General features: G+C 34.7%; 1 protein-coding gene, 1 long non-coding RNA gene and 1 pseudogene across 6 annotated transcripts; all 3 read left to right on the top strand.

Annotated features, from left to right (window-relative positions):
* Nucleotides 1-13186: 13186 nt before the first annotated feature.
* Nucleotides 13187-14236, top strand: LOC105837492 (NHP2-like protein 1 homolog). Of its 2 annotated transcripts, XM_036289025.1 has the most exons (3): nucleotides 13187-13222; nucleotides 13295-13367; nucleotides 13603-14236. In XM_036289025.1, the coding sequence occupies exons 1-3, from the start codon at nucleotides 13212-13214 to the stop codon at nucleotides 13978-13980; spliced, it is 462 nt and encodes a 153-aa protein (XP_036144918.1). In that variant the 5' UTR covers nucleotides 13187-13211; the 3' UTR covers nucleotides 13981-14236. The 2 variants fall into 2 exon arrangements, with proteins under 2 accessions (XP_036144918.1, XP_012537784.1); XM_012682330.3 differs by lacking the exons at nucleotides 13187-13222; nucleotides 13295-13367 and adding an exon at nucleotides 13374-13515.
* Nucleotides 14237-16901: 2665 nt separating this feature from the next.
* Nucleotides 16902-18659, top strand: LOC105837490 (annotated as a pseudogene).
* A 903-nt stretch (nucleotides 18660-19562) lies between these two features.
* Nucleotides 19563-21533, top strand: LOC118646341. Of its 4 annotated transcripts, none has more exons than XR_004963914.1 (4): nucleotides 19563-19601; nucleotides 20586-20811; nucleotides 21245-21393; nucleotides 21493-21533. It is a non-coding gene; the product is annotated as an uncharacterized LOC118646341 (long non-coding RNA). The 4 variants fall into 4 exon arrangements; XR_004963915.1 differs by lacking the exon at nucleotides 19563-19601 and adding an exon at nucleotides 20317-20512; XR_004963916.1 differs by lacking the exon at nucleotides 19563-19601 and having other exon boundaries at nucleotides 20520-20823.
* Nucleotides 21534-21834: the final 301 nt, after the last annotated feature.

Genomic DNA, 21834 nt, shown 5'->3' on the forward strand with positions numbered 1-21834 from the left:
AATTTTTTATCAATGTTTTCGTTATCAAAGATTTAACAGTACGATACAATTCGATAAGAAACAAAGTTAGAATTGTATAATACTGTAAATAAGATATTTAAGAAAAAGAAAGAATCTATCGTGAATGTACCTGTTATATATGTTCCTATTAATATTAAGAGTATACGCGCATGACCCGTTCTCATGCGCGATCGAAGCCGATTGGTGGCTCATGCGAACCTGCCTTGCGTATCTAGCCATGTGACTCAATCCTACTGCAAGGTTTCTTCTCAAGACTCTCTCCTCGTATGACCAGCGTCTCGTGCACACGTTATAGTAATATAAGTTTATACGACGCAATAAACTGTGTTCACCAATTATCTAACCTTGTTCCACTCTGCTAATGCTGTAAACCCACTACCTACCAGTACGGCAGCGATTAAGCATACACAATAGTGGCGACGAGGATCAAGAATAGCAAAAGCAGAACTTACATGCAAGGGGAATTCTTTATGCGTGGGAAAGGCGCGAGAACATTCTGCAGTGCGTGCGGGGTCCAGGCAAGCACGTGCCGGGTGCCAGTTGCAAGTGCCGTTGAGAACATTCGATTGCATCATCCTTGCATTATTGACACCGACTGTACATGCATATACATGTGCTAAACGGGAACATTCAAATTCTTTTTACATATACGTGAAGAAAATCAAGATAAAGTTTCACGTTCGTGAAATAAATTAAATTTACAATGGCACAGCAAATACCAATTGCATTTAATATTGATCCTTTCGATCCAAACGAAATCACGTGGACACAATGGCTGAAACGGTTCAAAGGTGCACTTGGAATCTTCGAGATAGCAGAAAATAAAAAAGTCCCGTACCTGTTGCATTTTGTTGGTACAGCAGCATTCAAAATGCTATCTAACCGTCTTGCACCGGAAGATCCATATGCAAAAACATTCAATGACATCACAAAACTGCTACAAGAATTTTATGAACCGGAAACGTTAGAAGTAGCTGAAAACTTTAAATTGATGCAGCGCAAACAACAAGAAGGAGAATCAGTACAAGACTTTTTGGCGGCGTTGCAAAGGCTTTCCATTAATTGCAAGATGGGAGACTACACTAACACAGGAATACGCAACTATTTTATTCTTGGATTAAGGAATAAACGCATCCAAAATCGACTGCTGGAAACAAAGGACCTCACCCTGGAAAAAGCAATACAAACAGCGACAGCAATGGAACTCTCAGAGAAAGGAACCAAGCAATGTCGAGGGGAGGAAGCCATCGTCAAAATAGGACATTCTACGAAGAAGCCAGTACCTAGAGATAAGTCTAAGAAACCTTTTTATCCAAGCAAAAATAAAGACAGTAAAATGCATGCGAAACCAAATAATTCACAAAATGTCGTTTGTTACCGTTGTGGCAAGGACCATTATGCAAATGATTGTACAATGGATCGTTCGATTACGTGTTCTAAGTGCGGGAAAGCAGGACACATTAAAAAAGTATGTAAATCAAAATCATTCGCGACAAATTCAATTAATACCAATTCGTCAAATACCGCACACAGTGTATTACGCGTGAATGAACATACAAATTACAGAGATAAAATCTACACAACGTTAAATGTAAACGATAAGAAAGTCCGTTTCGAAATCGATAGCGGCGCAGTGGTTACGTTAATGTCTAGAAATAAAGCACGAAGATTGTTCGCGAATTCAACAATTTATCCTACTGACATAAATTTAGTATCATATTGCAAAACTCAAATAGACGTTATTGGTTACATTACTGTAAATGTTAAGAGCGGTAAGTTTCTGCGTAAATTAAATTTATACATTACAAAAGAAAATCGGGAATCGCTTCTCGGTCGAGAATGGATACGACAATTAAAAGAACACTCAGGCATACAGAAATTACTTGGCGAATTACAATCCATACATACGATTAAACTTTCGAACAATAACACACAATTAAAATTTTTACTTAATGAGTTCAAAGATCTAACAGATCAATCAATTGCTAAAATTTCTAATATTCAAGCTCGTATTAATTTAAAGAAGAATATTACACCAATTTTTCATAAACCAAGAGTGGTTCCATTTCGTTTACGTGAAAAAGTTGAGAAAACTCTTGACGATCTTACTCAAGCAGGAATCCTTCAAAAAATCGATTATTCGGACTGGGCTACGCCCATTGTCCCCGTTTTAAAAAAAAACGGTACGGTACGAATTTGCGGTGATTATAGTGTTACCATCAACCCAAATTTAAAGATAGACGAGCATCCCTTGCCGACGCCTGATGAATTATTAGCATCAATGGCAGGTGGCACAATATTTTCTAAAATTGACTTATTGCAAGCCTATTTACAATTAGAAGTACGGCCGGAGGACCGTGAATTACTTACACTCAACACACATAAAGGACTTTATAGGCCTACACGCCTAATGTATGGCGTTGCATCCGCCCCCGCGATTTGGCAACGTACGATAGAGAATATTTTAAAAGACATTCCGGGCGTAATAGTTTTTCTAGATGATATACGCGTATCGGGAAGAAATCCTGAAGATCATTTCAATAAATTACGAGAAGTTTTTCTACGTTTGCAAAAATATAATATACGGATAAATGTCAATAAAAGTCAATTCTTTACGGATAAAATTCATTACTGCGGATACATAATAGATAGAAATGGTGTACATAAAGCACCAGATAAAATAGAAGCAATCAATAATATGCCTAGCCCTACTAATTTAACCGAATTACGTAGCTTTCTCGGCATGATCCATTACTACGATAGGTTTATACCAAATCTTAGCGAAATTTTACAACCATTAAATAAACTTTTACAAAAAAATACTAAGTTTTATTGGTCTATCGAATGCAAAAAAGCTTTTGAATCAGCAAAACAAGCTTTTATTAGTCCTAAATGCCTTGTTCATTTCGATCCGAAATTACCCATTACTCTTGCTACAGATGCAAGTCCTTACGGTGTCGGTGCCGTATTATCGCACGTGTATCCCGACGGTACGGAACGGGCAATTCAATACGCATCTCAAACACTTACGAAAGTACAACAAAATTATTCACAAATAGACAAAGAAGCATACGCTATTATTTTTGGTATAAAAAAATTTTACCAATACTTGCACGGCTCTAAATTTACACTTATTACGGATCATCGTCCATTAACGCAAATTTTCTCACCTACAAAAGGCTTACCAATTTTCACAGCATCAAGAATGCAACATTATGCTATCTTTTTGCAAAGTTTCAATTTCAATATACAGTACAGACAATCAGAAAAGCATGCTAATGCTGATTGTTTATCTAGATTGCCAATTTCTTCAAATAATAAAAATGAATGTGACTTAGTCGACGAGTTTTATAGCTCTGTTTTTGAAACTTTACCTGTTACCGCTGAACAAGTCGCAAAAGCTACAGCTAAAGATAGAGAGCTATCTAAACTACTTAAATCTATTAAATACGGACACAATTTATACAAAAATAATAAATTCTATACAATTCCCATTGAAGAATTTACTTTATCTAATAATATTATTTTTAGAGGATCAAGAGTAGTTATCCCATACATTCTACGAAAACAAATACTAACTGAATTACATTCAGGACACTTTGGCATTGTACGTATGAAACACTTAGCCAGAGAACACGTCTGGTGGAACAATATCGATAAAGATATCGAGTACATTTCAAAAAATTGCTTTAATTGTAATACTTACAAAAATAACCCTCCTAAAGTTACTAACCATATTTGGGAACCTACAAATACGCCCTTCGAAAGAGTTCACGCAGACTTTGCAGGGCCATTTTTAAATCATTACTTTTTCATACTTGTGGACGCCCACACCAAATGGCCGGAAATCCATGTAGTGAAAAATATTACTTCAGACATCACTATTAAATTATGCAGACAAATTTTCTGTACCCATGGTTTACCTCAATATTTCGTATCCGATAACGCGAAAACTTTTACTTCTAAAGAATTTACGCAATTTTTAAAAAATAATGGAATTACACAGAAACTTACAGCTCCGTACCACCCTGCAACTAACGGTCAGGCGGAAAGATATGTTCAAACTCTAAAAAATGCACTCAAACGAATGAAAGCTACACATGCGAATATCGAACCAGCATTACAAAATTTACTTATTCAATACCGAAATACACCACACACGAAAACAGGAATCTCTCCAGCTGAAGCGTTATTTTCACGAAAAGTCAGAACACGCCTCGATTTACTTAAACCACTTGTTACTACACATACAATGCAACATGAACCTCCATTTGATTTCAAGGAGGGGAAGAGAGTTAGTTGCCGAAACTACACAGGCAAAGCTAAATGGCTTTTTGGTACAATTATAAATCGATTAGGCGATTTACATTACAATATCCGTCTTGACGACGGCCGTTTTTGGAAAAGACATGTAAATCAGATGCGACTGATAGGCGAAAACACACCAGTGCGCGATGAAGATTATATTCAAATTGAATGTCACACTCCGGACAATGAAATAATTACACCAAATACTAGTATTCACACAAATACAAGTGTGCGAAACAATGTTACAAATGAAACTACACTTACACCAAGCGCTAACACAAGTCCATTAATTGTAAATGCGCCGAGCGATTTAAACACAAATTCAAGTTCTTTCAGTTTTGCTGGAAATTCAAACGGAAATGAAACACCATCCACTCCATCATATTCCGATCTTACTCCTAACTCTTTGTACTCAACTCCTACTGGTTCCGTTATAGTTACCTCTACACCTAAACCTTTCCAAGAACCAGTGATTGAACCTACAATAGCAGCACCTACAGCTGAAACCCCTACATCTGCTATAGTGTGTACGCGCTCCTCACGAATTCCTAGATTACCTAAGCGATTCGATGATTATGTTCTTCCAAAAAAGAAATAAGTTACTTTTGTATTTTTCTTTTAGTGAGGGGAGTGTTATATATGTTCCTATTAATATTAAGAGTATACGCGCATGACCCGTTCTCATGCGCGATCGAAGCCGATTGGTGGCTCATGCGAACCTGCCTTGCGTATCTAGCCATGTGACTCAATCCTACTGCAAGGTTTCTTCTCAAGACTCTCTCCTCGTATGACCAGCGTCTCGTGCACACGTTATAGTAATATAAGTTTATACGACGCAATAAACTGTGTTCACCAATTATCTAACCTTGTTCCACTCTGCTAATGCTGTAAACCCACTACCTACCAGTACGGCAGCGATTAAGCATACACAATAGTACCAAAAATTTTAATTAATTTACTACCCAGCAAACACAAAGTTACATGTAACGTGCTTGTTAGTTGTAATTTCCCACTCAATAATATAATTGCAATATAACACACGTGTTATATTACAATTACATTGTTGAGTGGGAAATTACAACTAACAGGTACGTTACATGTAACTTGGTGTTTGGTGGGTATATTCATAATTATGTCATTTGTCATGAATGTGTGTAACGACGCGAGTCTTGGCGCGGTGCGGTGGGACACGAGAGCAGCCATTGATGCGAGTCTTGACGCGGTGCGGTGGGACGTGGGAGCAGCGAAGCACAGAGCGGCGCGACTCTCCCTCTTCCCCCCGGCCGCCGGCGCCAATACTCAAGACAGTGGGCCGTGCTACGGCTCGAGCGGCTCGAGTTCTTCCTTCCGCGCGCTCTCATTCGCACAATTAAAAAAATTAATATCTTGATTATTGGTGGACCAAACCCAAACAATATTGGATATTTATGTTTGTCTCGATCCCTTCTACCTCTTTACAAGCATTGGCGTGGGTGCTTAGGGACACCCTGTATAGATCATAATTCTAAGAAAAATTGAATAGTATACATTTATTATTCTGTTTTTGTTCAGCACATGTTGAATTTCGATTTTTTGCATTTTTTGTGTGCAGTAATTGTAGACAAACTGTTATTTTTGAAAACATTATCTTTATAATAATTTTTTTTATTATCAAATAGATCTGTCATTCAGGATGTTATAATATCTGATTTCTGAGTCAACTACGACGCATCGTTCCGTAATAACATTGATACGAACGTATTATGTTACGATTATACAATTTTTGTTGAATAACTGTAACGCCAAAACGATGTATAACAGCTAGATCACTTGCGTATAACAAATATTACGTAACAGGTTATTTCCATGTCATATAGCACCTACATATCACAAGAATAACAATGTTAAATTACATGTACCTTCCATGTTATATTGCCGCTATAAAATGTAAAGACCTATAATCAAAGATTCGCCAATGGCGAACACAATTTTGATTGGTCACTTGAGTCACATGGTTTATCCGCCATTGCGTACTCATGCTGGGCGAGGAAGAGGGGAGAGTGCTCTGTGTTGAGCAGTATAGGTTAAAGGAATATGTGTCAGAAATTATAAGGTAATTCAATCTCTGCACTCTAGGGTCACTATATTTTGACGATACACTCAGGAAGAACAAGAAAAATTAAATTTGCATCTGTTATATGGCTGCGTACAACTTGGAGCAGGCTCGCATTGTTTACTATCTCCACTACTCCAGACTCCAGCCTCAGACCCCAGCCCCCCAGGGTCTGTTCGCGTCACATGCCCCAACATGCTCCTATTCACCCCAACGCACTCTAATACGTTGATTCCGATGACGCCAACCTATTAGAATGCGTTGGAGTGAGTAGGAGCATGTCGGGCATGGCGACGCGAACAAACCACCAGTCTCCGTATGGGTACAAGATGGTGGATAGCAGTCATGGTGGGGAGCCATTGGCGTATCTTTGATTATAGGTCTGTTCGCGTCACATGCCCCAACATGCTCTTATTCACCCCAACGCACTCCAATACGTTGATTCCGATGACGCCAACCTATTAGAATGCGTTGGAGTGAGTAGGATCATGTCGGGCATGGCGACGCGAACAAACCATATAGGTCTTTAGTCCCAACATGCTTCTATTCACCCCAACGCACTCCAATACGTTGATTCCGATGACGCCAACCTATTAGAATGCGTTGGAGTGAGTAGGAGCATATCGGAGCATGGCGACGCAAACAAACCACAAGAGTTTGTATTAATGGAGGCCTTGGTGCATCGCGACGCGCGCGGGAAGAATCGACAGAGAGGTGGATATTATATTCGGTCATTTTTCGTGGGAACAGGGGCCCGATTTTTGAAGTCATTCGCAAGAGAAACGTATACGCAAAGAGAAACGTACTCGCTCTAACAGAAAGTTGTAAGTTTATTGGTTAATAGCCATACGATAGCCACTAAATTTCTAACTTTTCTGTAAGAATAGAATTTGCGAATACGTTTCTCTTGCGAATAAATTCAAGAATCGAGCCCCTGGTAGCAAGCTTACGTTATTTTGACGTCCCAAAATGGCCATTTACTGACTACTCTTGACGTCACGAAATGACGTCCTTATGACGTTAAAATGACGGTCGAATATCACAAATTTCTGACGTAATGAAATGTATCGTATTTTAACGTCATGGAATGACGTGAACAATATGTAGTCAAAAAAATCTTTTAAATTATCCTGTTTCTGAATATAATAACATAAAGAGACGTTTAAAAGATAATATTATAATGTCAGAATGTTAACTAATGCGTCGGTTTTCGAGAAAAGAAAGATATCATGAAACTGATATCTAAAAGATTTCTTAAATCGGATATCTTTAATGCAAGTAAAGAAAAATAAAATAAAATAAAAATTTCATTTTTTTAAATTATTCTTATCAACAGTACGTACTAAATTTGGGACAAATTTTTATTAATTAATTAAATTTAAATTATATTATTTTATTTTATTTTTACTTGCCGCTGGTAGGTTTGAACCAGAGACCTTAGAATGACGAACCTTGTACTCTACCTGCTACGCCAATTTGACTCATCGATATGAGTTCTTGTTATTGTTTACATATACTTATATGTTATAAACTGACGCAAAGATATCCGATTTAAGAAATCTTTTAGATATTAGTTTCATGATATCTTTCTGTTCTCAAAAAACGACGCATTGGTTAACATTCTGATATTATATGTTATTTTTTAGAAGTCTCTTTATGTTATCATTTTCAGAAACAGGATATCTTTTAGAGATCTTTTTGACAACATATTGTTCACGTCATTCTATGACGTCAAAATATGGTACATTTCATGACGTCAGGAATTTGTGACATTCGACCGTCATTTTAACGTCATAAGGGCGTCATTTCGTGACGTCAAGAATAGTCAGTAAATGACCATTTTGGGACGTCAAAATGACGTGAGCTTGCTACCTGGGTTTAAGATATTTTTGTAGGATATCCCGGGAACTACTCATTAAGATATCCGTAGGATCGCCTTTGTCTGCTGGGAGAATTGGGATATCCTCAGGATAAAGTGTGCTGTGTGGGAAGCCGTATGCCATAAAGAATTAACCAATTATATTCGATTATTCTTCTCATATTCGATTATAATTGGTCAATTTCTTATGGCATAAGGCTTACTACACCTATTGTAGATCCGGCCTTATGGCTCCAGCAGACCAGCGCGATTTTGTCGCGCGTGACGCGCGATGTCCAATGAGCGATTGCCTTTTCGCTCATCTCTGTACGCTCATTGGATATTGCGCGTCGCGCGCGACAGAAATCGCGCTGGTGCTCTATTCTTGAATTCATTCGCAAGAGAAACGTATTCGCAAATTCTGATTTTACAGAAAAGTTGGAAATTTATTGGCTATCGTATGGCTATTAACCAATAAACTTACAACTTTCTGTTAGAGCGAGTACTTGCGTATACGTTTCTCTTGCGAATGAATTCAAGAATCGAGCCCCTGGTCTGCCAGAGCTCTTATGGCTCTCGCACACTAGAAGCGATAAGCGACGAGCGATGAGCGATATCCAATGAGAGCTCTACATTTTCCATAGACCTTATAGAGGTTACACGACATTTTCCCGAAAAATGGAGGCAAAAAGGTTGGTACCAACGAAAACTCCTATGGAAACATCATTTTATTTTTTGCAGGTTAGTAACACTGTTCAAGTAGTAATCTGTTAGTTTGAGTAACCTTTTTGGGTTACACGACATTTTCCCACCTCTGTGAAGTTAGCCAGCCAACTTCAGCTTTAACAATTTTCACCAATTGGTATCGTTTAGTGGTCGTTTGGTGGTGTTTGGTGGTCCAGTCCCATCGTTTGGTGGTTAGCCGTTCTCCTGTAATATCAAAAATAAAATTTGGGTGTGAAGTTAGCCCGACATTGTTTATTTTTGCATCAATTTTAATTTCAAGTAGCTCATTCGATTCGGAATCGTTTGGTGGTCACGAATATGCTAATGAAATTGTTTGGTGGTCAACCGTTTTCGTAGAAATTATAAAAAAGCGTTTTTGAGTATCTCTAGTTTTGGTAACACTGGAAATTCCCCACATGAATATTATTTATCATACAAATTCATTTTCAAAGGCGTCATCAGATGTAAAATCGTTTGGTGGTTACGAATAAACTAACAAAAACGTTTGGTGGTCAACCGTTTTCGTAGAAATTAGAAGAAAACGTTTTTGAGTGGCATCATGCAAATTTCCCCAAACGAATATTTTTCATCCAATTTCACTTTCAAAGGCGTTACTGGATGTAAAATCGTTTGGTGGTCACGAATAAGCTAATGAAATCGTTTGGTGATCATCCGTTTTCGTAAAAATTTGAAAAAACCGTTTTCGATTGGCATCATTGTAAACTCACTAGAGAAATATTATTTTTCATACAAATTCACTTTCAAAGGCATTAATGGATGTAAAATCGTTTGGTGGTCACGAATATATTAATTAAAACGTTTGGTGGTTCATCTCATCGGCAAAAAACCTGAATGACGCGTGCAATTAAATATTAAATATAACAATTAAATTTTTCTAGGGACTTATACAACAAGGCCATTCGAAGCATTTTTTCTGTAATATTAAAGAAAACGGTGGACCACCAAACGTTTTAATTAATATATTCGTGACCACCAAACGATTTTACATCCAATAATGCCTTTGAAAGTGAATTTGTACAAAAAATAATATTTTTCTAGTGAGTTTACAATGATGCCAATCGAAAACGGTTTTTTCGAATTTTTACGAAAACGGATGACCACCAAACGATTTCGTTATTATATTCGCGACCACCAAACGATTACGCATCGAATGACTTCTCGCAAAGTCAAATTGGTCGAGAAAAGTAAAATTTATTCAGCTAATTCCAAAGTGTGACATGACCTGACCCTAACAAAAAGTTCCACGCAATCATTTAGCTCTTTTGACGACGTGATGAACCACCAAACGTTTTAATTATGAAATTCGCGACCACCAAACGATTACGCGTCGAATGACCCCTCGCAAAGCGAAATTGGTAGAAAAATGAAAATTTTTTCGCTAATTCGGCGATGTCACATAGTGACCTATCCGCATGAAACGTGCGCACGCTGTCATTCAGGTTTTTTGCCGACGAGACGAACCACCAAACATTTTAATTACGAAATTCGCGACCACCAAACGATTACGCGTCGAATGACCCCTCATAAAGTGAAATTGATAAAAAAATGAAAATTTTTCCATTTATTCCGCAATGTCTCCTAGTGACCTATCCGCATGAAACGCGCACACAACGTCATTTACCATTTTTTGACGACGACATTAACCACCAAACGTTTTAATTACGAAATTAGCGACCACCAAACGATTACGCGTCGATAATCCTTCGCGAAGTAAATTTGCTTGAAAAATCAAATGGTTCTAGGGAGTTATACAGCAAAGCCATTGGGAAGCATTTTTTTGGTAATATTAAAGAAAACGGTGGACCACCAAACGTTTTAATTAATATATTTGTGACCACCAAACGATTTTACATCCAATAACGCCTTTGAAAGTGAAATTGTATGAAAAATAATATTCGTTTGGGGAAATTTGCATGATGCTACTCAAAAACTTTTTTCTAATTTCTACGAAAACGGTTGACCACCAAACGATTTCATTAGCATATTCGTGACCACCAAACGATTCCGAATCGAATGAGCTACTTGAAATTAAAATTGGTGCAAAAATAAACAATGTCGGGCTAACTTCACACTCAAATTTTATTTTTGATATTACAAGAGAACGGCTAACCACCAAACGATGGGACTGGACCACCAAACACCACCAAACGACCACCAAACGATACCAATTGGTGAAAATTGTTAAAGCTGAAGTTGGCTGGCTAACTCTTCACAGAGGTCATTTTCCCGAAAAATGGAGGCGAAAAGGTTGGTACCAACGAAAACTCTTATGGGAACATCATTTTATTTTTTGCAGGTTAGTAACACTGTTCAAGTAGTAATCTGTTAGTTTGAGTAACCTTTTTGACATATGCGCGCGCGCGTATATATAAATAATAAAGTAATAATAAACAGGACTGAGTAAGAGAGGTTAATATTCTTTATTAACTAAATTAAGTTAAAGTTAATAGCTCATAAAATTAATTAAGTTACGTTAAAAGTTACATAACAACAAATTAATTCCAGTTAAAAATTATTTTAGGAAAGCATTATTTATATTTATTAAATTAGGAAGTTATAACTTTTTAATTAGTTACTAGCCAATTCTGATAATTAGACTTCGGATTATATGCAAATTGCATAATTGTTATTTTTTGCATATTTTATTACAGCATTAATAATGTGAACAAATTATAATGTTTTTAATTAATTAATGTTAATTAGTTAAAAACATAATAATTTGTGCACATTATTAATGCTCTAATGCAGGATGAAACCTGTGCAAGATGAAAGAAGCATAAACAAGGAAGATAGAAGTAAATGAAGAATATACAAATATATATCAGATAAATAGCTAATATATTCTCATAAAATAAAAGATTATGTATGTATGTACTGTCTGTAATTGTAGATGTTGTTGGACCGATTCTTTTCTTTCATTAATTTGTCATCAATGTTTGAAAGATAAGAAACATACATCAGTCAGCAGACTACATGACAATACCTGTCGAAAGGATTGATGAAAGATTGGCGGTATATAAACATTGATTTTACGAACCAGCTCTCGGTTTGTTGCGTCAATCTGTTGTCGCACTGCTAGTAATACAGATCTATTCTGATATTTGCTGTTAGGATGTGACTTCATCTTTTGCTTACAACTAGGGCGCATTCAATGACACAGTAAGCTCAGAATTTGGAATTGATCTCCAACTATTAACATTTTGCAAGCACATGGTTAACTGGAAAGCTGGAACAAAAATTAATGAAAGAAAAGAATCGGTCCAACAACATCTACAATTACAGACAGCACATACATACATAATCTTTTATTTTATGAGAATATATTAGCTACTTATCTGATATATATTTGTATATTCTTCATTTACTTCTATCTTCCTTGTTTATGCTTCTTTCATCTTGCACAGGTTTCATCCTGCAGTTGACGATAATGGTACATTGATCCCAGTGCGAAGAAGGATGCTACAATTATGAATGATATTAATTATTTATCAAAACACGTATAAACACTGAAAAACTAAAATTGTTTAATCACATATAATAATCTCCTCATATATATATATATATATATATATATATATATATATATAAATCATAGTTTTTCACTTTGTTCATCTCTATATATGCACTTTATGTTTTTACTTTTTTGTCATTTTCATTTCATTTAATTTTATTTCAATGCTACAAAGTATTTTGCATTTACATTTATAAAATATAACGGCTATAATATAATTTATTATCAGTAGACTTCGGATTATATGCAAATTGCATATTTGTTATTTTTTGCATATTCTATTAGAGCATTAATAATGTGCACAAATTATTATGTTTTTAACTAATTAACATTAATTAATTAAAAACATTATAATTTGTTCACATTATTAATGCTGTAATAAAATATACAAAAAATAACAATTATGCAATTTGCATATAATCCGAAGTCTAATTATCAGAATTGGCTAGTAACTAATTAAAAAGTTATAACTTCCTAATTTAATAAATATAAATAATGCTTTCCTAAAATAATTTTTAACTAGAATTAATTTGTTGTTATGTAACTTTTAACGTAACTTAATTAATTTTATGAGCTATTAACTTTAACTTAATTTAGTTAATAAAGAATATTAACCTCTCTTACTCAGTCCTGTTTATTATTACTTTATTATTTATATATACGCGCGCGCGCATATGTTAAAAAGGTTACTCAAACTAACAGATTACTACTTGAACAGTGTTACTAACCTGCAAAAAATAAAACAATGTTTCCATAGGAGTTTTCGTTGGTACCAACCTTTTTGCCTCCATTTTTCGGGAAAATGTCGTGTAACCGCATCGTTTCAGGCAGTGGGTTATAATTGGTTATAATTCTCTCACGTGGACGTGCCAAAGTTGCCACGGCTTATTGTATTTTTATTTTTCCCAAAAATCTCCCGTAATAATAATAACAATTAACAATACTTAAAAAACGATGAGTCAAATAAAAGTAAACTGTGTAAGAAGTTTAGCTAAAAAATAGACTTATTATCGAGAAAAGTATTAATTTTAAATGATTGTTGATTTTTGGATTCTTTATTTTCAGGAGGAGATATCGCCGAAGGCATATCCACTGGCGGAGCCAACATTGACTATAAAGATTCTGAATCTGGTGCAGCAGGCAATGAGTTATGGACAGCTGAAAAAGGGGGCAAACGAGGCCACAAAATCCTTAAATCGTGGTCAGTCCGAGTTTATAGTGATGGCTGCAGACACTCAGCCGCTGGAAATCCTTCTGCACTTGCCACTGCTGTGCGAAGACAAGAATGTACCTTACGTTTTCGTACGGAGTAAACAAGCCCTAGGACGAGCCTGTGGGGTCTCCAGGCCAGTGGTAGCCTGCTCAGTATTGATTGATAACGGTTCGCAATTAAAAACACAAATCAGAGCCATCCAGCAAGAGATTGAGAGACTTTTAATCTAAATAAAATTGATATATTTGTTATTTTTACATACCTCAATAGTATCATGTAATATAAATCTTGCTGTAAATGATTAATATGAAAGAATAAAAGTCTCACTGTGCTATTTATAAGAAGAATCAATGCATTACTTAATTTATATGTATGAAATTTTACAAAATTAAGACAAAAAGTTGAACAATTTAAATGTATTTAAATGTCTGTTCTTTATGTACACACTTCTGACATGCAGAAATAAAAATTTGAAAAATAATTCAACAATTGAATCTATTAAAGCTAAATTAAAGTTAATGGCCTATAACATCAATTAACAACACATTAATAATTACATGAACAAAAAACAAATTGTTAATAGTTGCATTAAAATTAAGTTAATTTTGGAAAGCATTAAATTAGAATATCGTAATTTTCTAAAGTTAGATTATTCTAAATAAAAAGTTGCAATATAAATTATCAAATGGAAATATGATGATATAATGTTTTTTTATAGGTTTTAAAGCTATGTAATTTATGTAGTATATTGTCAAATTAAATTAACTAATTATTTTTAATACAAAGACCTTGAATTATTAAGGACTAAATATTTCACTTTGGGATAAATTATGTGATTATTTGTCTAACATATAGATGAATGTCTACATTTACATACAGACGTATAATAGATTTGTAGATATAGATTTATCCATACATTAGAAAAGTTGATTCGAAAATGAAATAGTTGGTAACCTCGATAAGTTATGTATTAAAAATAACTAGTTGAAGTTAAAAAGCGACTCGTTTAAAATTAAATTAAAAATTTTTTAACTTTATTACTTTTAAATTTTTAAGTTGCTACACGATACTGATTCTTACTTATTTTTTGATAGTATGAAGAAAAATGTAACTGTATCGCTGACCTCACCGCAACAGAGAAATTGTGTAACAAATTACTAATATTGATTCGACAAATGTATCATGTAGAGAGAAATATGCTTTTCATTGGATTAATGGACATGATAAATTCAATACAACAAAACTTGGTGGACTTTATTGTACTTGCCGAAAATGCAACGCATTTGACATTATTGGATTTTTTTACTCCTTTAACAAAATTAGCGGAGACAAAAGGCATATATTTATATTTATGCATGTAAAAAGGAACAACATGCCGAGCATGTTGTATATCTACTGGTATAAGTGTTGTTGCGATCAAAACTGGACCTTCTTATTTCTCAGAAAAAATTAAAAGTATCCAACATACAATAATAAATATGTCATCAAAAAATCAAACATAATTTTATTACTACTGGTAATGTTTACTTTTCTCCTAACATAACCGAGATCGTTATATAATATTATTGTTTTTATATGAAACATATCTAATATATTAATTTGATTAAAACATTTTATCTTATTATATACTAATATAATTCTACTTCTTGAAAAAAAATTAAATTATCATAATTTATGCTACTGCGAGTGATAACATTGGAAAATCAATTCTGAAAAAGTTACATACAATATGTGATCATATTGCTACTCAAAATCTGTAAACAAATATAAAAATATAGACAGTAAATGAATAAAAACAACTTAATATAATTACATTTTCCAGTAAAAAATATTGTAATTAAATTTATATGAAAATTAAATGTAAAAAAATTAGTTGGTAATGATTCTATAAAAGATGTAGGCATTTATGGGAAGAAAAAAAAACAGCAATAAGATATCCAATTCATACTATCTCGCAACTCGAGAAGCGGTCGCAGGTAGTGGACTCGCACGCGCGTATTTTCGTCGATTTCCTTTAACGGTGGCGAGCCAGGATAATCTATAACGTCTACGGTAAATTAATAAGCCTTTCCGGGCGAACGAGATAACGTAATATTATTGCATTCGCGGATTTCTGCCAACATCACCGAGCACCAGCACGCAAATATTTATGTCAAATTTAAATTTTCTTAGGCAAAATTTACGTATGATGAAGAGAAGCAGTGGAAAAAGCAACAATATCAGTGTAAATGTGAACCTTTCAAATGAGAACAGAACACAGAATGAACAGATGCTATAGATAGTGCAGTATTAAATGTAAACGTGTATAATTGTACGACGGATTATTACAGAAAATTATAAAGCATTACTATTTTTTTTTTTAATTACAAAGCATTAAATTTTTTAATTGTTGCGCTCTGCACACAGATATTAAACAAAATATTAACGCACAGTAGTATACAAATAAAAAATATATATTATGCTATAAAATTATAAACATCCCATTCATTCAACCATGATTGTTTTTTCCTGTATAGTAAATCAGTTGCGTAATAATGACAATTATGCAACGACATCGACATCATATGTCATTAAAAATTATACAATTTCGCTACCACAATGATTAGAATCCATCAATTTATAACTCGAATCTATTACATACAAATATATGTCAAATTAAACACTGGACGATGTACCATTGTAGTGGCACTTATATAAATTGTTTGCAATTTGTTTTCATATGGAAAATATCGTCAATTTTTACTGACATGTAAGAAATAATTTTTTTTACAAAATTATTAATGATTGACTTTTCAACAAGTCACGATATGCTCTTATACATTTATCGATGTAACACATACATATATACGTATCATCGCGACATCAGAGGCGTATCTTAAGTCCCTCTCTATCTTCATTCACGATAAAATCCGCATAACGCGGATATACTTATTTATTAGTAGGTATTACGCCACGTTTGACGAAGCATCTTTTGTTTGTCTGTTTACCATATCCTATTACATATCACAATGGATTCATCACCCTTTGCGGTTTTCATCGCCCTTTGCGCTGCTGCTGCTCATTACTCTGATCGTCATCGACATCCTGAAAGCTGTTGCCGTGCTGCATCATGTATTTTTTTTCTGGAAGAATAAGGGCGTGCCTTATGTGCCAAATTCGCTGTCATCTTTTGTAACGAGTTGGAAAGCGTCTCTGGGTAACATCAGTATTGTCGATTATTGGCAATTTTTATACGATTATTACCCGAAGGCTAAATATATTGGAATAATGGAGTTTAACACACCTTGCGTGATACTGCGCGATCCCGAGCTGATCCGAGACATCGTGGTGAAGGATTTCGAACACTTCCCGAATCACCGCAATTTTGTTGACGAAGAATTGGAACCGCTGTTCGGCAAGAACGTCTTCGCCCTGCACGGTGATCGTTGGAAGGAAATGAGGAATACATTGAGTCCCTCTTTCACCGCCAGCAAGATGAAGTTCATGTTCTAATATCGAAATGCTGTAAGGACTTTGTTGATTATTTGGTCGACCATCCGGAAATCTGTCATGCGATCGAGACAAAGGGGGCCTTCAGACGATACACCAACGATGTGATCGCCACCGCGGCTTTTGGCATTAGCATAAACTCCATGAAAGATCAAGATAACGAGTTTTACACGAGAGGTGTCGAAGCTACCAAATTTTCTAGTGGTTTGAAATCAATAGCCAAATTCATATTTATGCGTACGTGTCCAAGGGTTGCCAAATTGATAGGTATGTCTATGTTTCCGTCGGCTATGTCCAAGTTTTTCAAAACTGTCGTAGGGGAGACCATCAGAGCGCGGGAAGAGCAAGATCGTCCAACCCGATATGATCCATTTACTGATACAAGCTCGAGACAAGAAAGACGGCGATGACAAGATGACCTTAGACGACATCGTCTCGCAGGCTTTCATCTTTTTCTTCGCCGGTTTCGACACGACCTCGACGCTGATGTGCTTCGCCGTTCACGAACTGGCGGTTAATCAAGGCATTCAGGATCGTTTGCGCGAGGAGGTGCAACAGCATCTCGCCGAAGGAAACGGCGAGATTTCCTACGACACCCTGACGAAGATGACTTACATGGACATGGTGATTTCCGAAACTCTCCGAAAGTATCCACCGGTGATCGCAATTGACAGACTTTGCACTAAGAGATACGAACTACCGCCGTCGCGACTGAATTGCGAGAACTTAATCGTCGAGCCTGACAATGTACTGATGCTTCCCGTTTACGGTTTACATCATGATCCGAAATATTTTCCAAATCCGAATAAGTTTGATCCCGAAAGGTTCAACGAGACGAATAAAGATAATATTTTACCATATACTTATTTGCCGTTCGGTCACGGATCTAGGAAATGTATCGGCAATCGATTTGCCCTCATGGAGACGAAAATTCTGATAGCTTATCTTTTACAAAAGTTCACTATAAAAACTATGGAAAAAACTATCGAACCCATGATTTTCACTCAAAAAGAGTTTGCATTGCAACCTGCTGATGGATTTTGGGTCGAGTTGGAGAAGAGAGAAATGTGAAACCTATGATATTATGTTTGGAAAATTATTGCTGCTTTTGGTACTGCAATACACGTATGCACTTTGATAGATGCTTGAAGTGTACAATAGACTTATTTGCGACATATTATATCATTGTTATATAAAACAAATGCTAAAGTCAAATGACCAAGTTTTTATTAATAATTGGAATTAAAAAAATATTAAAGTACAAACATCAGTGACTTGTACGTATAAATTCTCGAATCTATTCGGACGTATTAATTGTTTTTAATGATTATTATACATATAACTGTATTATTGCGTATCATTTACGCATTTATAATATTTTCGACTAATATATGTGCAACGCATAGCAGTTATGAAAAAACAGGCAGATAGCTATGGACTGATTTGCCCTTTTTCCATCCACTTTGCCGAATGGCATAGCTGAAAAATAATTTTAAGCCACGTGAATGCAATATATTGTTAGAAGATTTATAGTAGAGAACCTATCTGGATTGTTACTATACATAAATGTGTTGTGATAAAATGTAGCAATTGTATCTATATACTTCATTAAAAATCTTTTGGTAATTAATAATTACAGTTAAAATTGAGATTAAAATTTTTTTTGTGTGTTCTAAATTTGAATTCAGCTGATGTAAACAAGATTTTTTCAAACACAATTTTCAGCCCAATTAAATAACTATGACAAGCTTTATAGAATTATTATTAGCATTAATCCAATGTACGTACTCGGTTTAAGTTTTGGCCAATCAATTTTATCGATACGTTCATCCACAAACTAACTCAATCCCAGCATAATTCAACAAGCGAATTGACTCGGCCAATGCTGCGAGATGGAAATAAGTCAACTTGTAAGAAGGCATATTACTGAAAGAAAAAGCAATTATTATCTTTCTTACTACTATCATAATAATTTCAGCAATATTTCAATAGATGATAACAATTTTAAATATTTAATCTTGAAAACATGTTGCCTGTTGAGACGAGCTATATAAATTTATTGTCTATTAATATTTTTAACTCTTTACGTACAAAGCTTATATAAAACTAAATTTAAACGAGATTTTGACTTAGCTATAATTAATATTACCTTCAATTAACATCTGAGCGTTCCGAGCTGCTGATGCGACGAATGTGTGCGATTTGCAGCAGCAACGGCGACGACGACGTCGCTTGTTTACATCAGTCACGCTTGCACCGACGACGCCGGGTGCGACGACTGCCGCCGACTGCGACGGCGCAGACGTTGCGTTAGTGTGCATCATGACGGTAGCCAGGTTAACAAACCCAAGGATGGAATTCCGTAGATATTGGTCCTTGAGCAAGATAAAACAAAATTAATGATTCTTGCTAAATTACTATTATTTAATGTTTATTATTTTGCAAACAATCCATATAAATCCTCAAGTGCTACTGTAGATGAATTTTGATACAGGTGCTAATTCAAGTTTAATATAGCTTTTGTTATTGAAATTTGGATAGTTAAAAATAATATTTAATAATATTCCTTTACTTAATTAACGAATACCAGAAATAAACTTGTCAAAATGTTTTAAAAAGGTTAATAAAAGATGATAAATGTTTTTGAAAGAAGATACGGGAGTCGGTAAAGTGGAGAAATGGGAGAGAATTTAGTCCCCGCGTCGCTCGAAATTCCAGAAAAATTCGTCCCAAGTAGCAGGAGCGCACGTTAGGCGAGGAAGTTACTGGGGATCCGGTAACCTCCTTGCTACTGTGCGCTCCTAATAACTCCGAAGCTCCGAAAATCCGTTAAATCTCGATTAAATACGATTAAAAGGGCCCGAAAAATAATCGGAGTTATTAGGAGCGTACAATAGCAAGGAGGTTACCGGATCCCCACAGTAACTTCCTCGCCTAACGTGCGCTCCTGCTACTTGGGACGAATTTTTCCGGAATTTCGAGCGGCGCGGGGACTAAATTCTCTCCCATTTATCACTTTACCGACTCCCGTATCTTCTTTTAAAAACATTTATCATTCTTTATTATTATTTTTAAACATTTTGACAAGTTTATTTTTAATATTAAGTATTAATTAAGTAAAGGAATATTTTTTAATATTATTTTAAACTATTCTAATTTCAATAACAAAAGCTATACAACACTGGAAATAGCACCCGGATCAAAATTTATCTACAGTAGCACTTGAGGATTTATATGGATTATTTGCAAAATAACAAACATTAAATAATAATAGTAATTTAGCAAGAATTATTAATTTAGTTTTATCTTGCTCGTTTATTTACATTATTTGTAAAACATTTGTAAGATGAGGGAACACTGTGTGATTTCGAGGTTAACGTGATATTTCATGGCTTGACAGTTTTAATCAGTGGATTTTATTGTGCCTCAAGTAATTCCACGAGAAACCTGACATTTCCGTGTTAAAAGCAAACCGATAAAATATTAAGAGTTTATCTACTTGTGCTGGGATTGTCGTGATACAAAGATGTTGACTATCACAATAAAACGTGACTTGCTGTTTAAAACATTGGGTAAAACATATTGTAATTTACATTCTATTTTTTATTAATTAAATTCTAAATTGTAATATCAATAAGCTTGACTCTTGTAAGGAATAAAATTTATTTATTTGAGTTATTGCTAAGATGGGATTTGGTATACATAAATTAACCAAATATATTTTATACCTCGACACTTAAGGACTTGCACAAAACTCGCTAAAAAAGATTTATGCTCATTTTACATATTAGACAAACATCACGCTCTGACTGAGTGTCAATGAAGCGAATAGAGAAGTGGTGTGTTTGTTTGAATACATAGTATGGCATGTTACTGTGATAGAAGTAAAAAGTCATATGAAATATTTGCATTATATGAAACACTCTTAAAAATAACAGAAAATAAGAATAATTATACTTGCATTAAACTGTACAATAATTACTTGTTTTTTTTTTCTATGAATAGACAATGAAAAAGCAAATGATAGCAAGAATAGTTTTGACCAAGGTATACATGCGTCCGAAGAAATTATCTACAAGATTGACACACCTGCCAACAGATATTGTCTGTTGTGCTTGGAGCCTAAGTACTGGACTACTTATATCTTTGAATAAGTAAATATTATACAATTTATAGTTCAGATAAAAAAACTCATTCCTTAAATATATTTAAAGATAATGCATTTAAATATCTTATTGATTTACTTTTTGTAGAACATACAAAAGAACTGCAATTGGTAATAAAAAGCAAAACATAATTCAAATTACACAAGAACTGCGTAAAGGATGTGTGCCAGGACTCTCTAAATTTCACTTTTTAAATGTTCCTCCACCTATGGCTGAATGCCTATATATAGTCCTAACACGTTATTTAAATGTAACAGATGTAATTTCGTTTCTCGCCTATAAACGAAGAAATATTCACGGCGTAATTATTACACTACTATGTTTTTATCAATTGACTTTTTAAATTATATATTCGATTTGCAGCGTTTAGGACGGCAAAACTACATTTTTTTATAAAAAATATAATTTACACATTGTAAATTATATTTT

The sequence above is a fragment of the Monomorium pharaonis genome, chromosome 6, assembly GCF_013373865.1.
Source record: "Monomorium pharaonis isolate MP-MQ-018 chromosome 6, ASM1337386v2, whole genome shotgun sequence".
Classification (NCBI taxonomy): domain Eukaryota; kingdom Metazoa; phylum Arthropoda; class Insecta; order Hymenoptera; family Formicidae; genus Monomorium; species Monomorium pharaonis.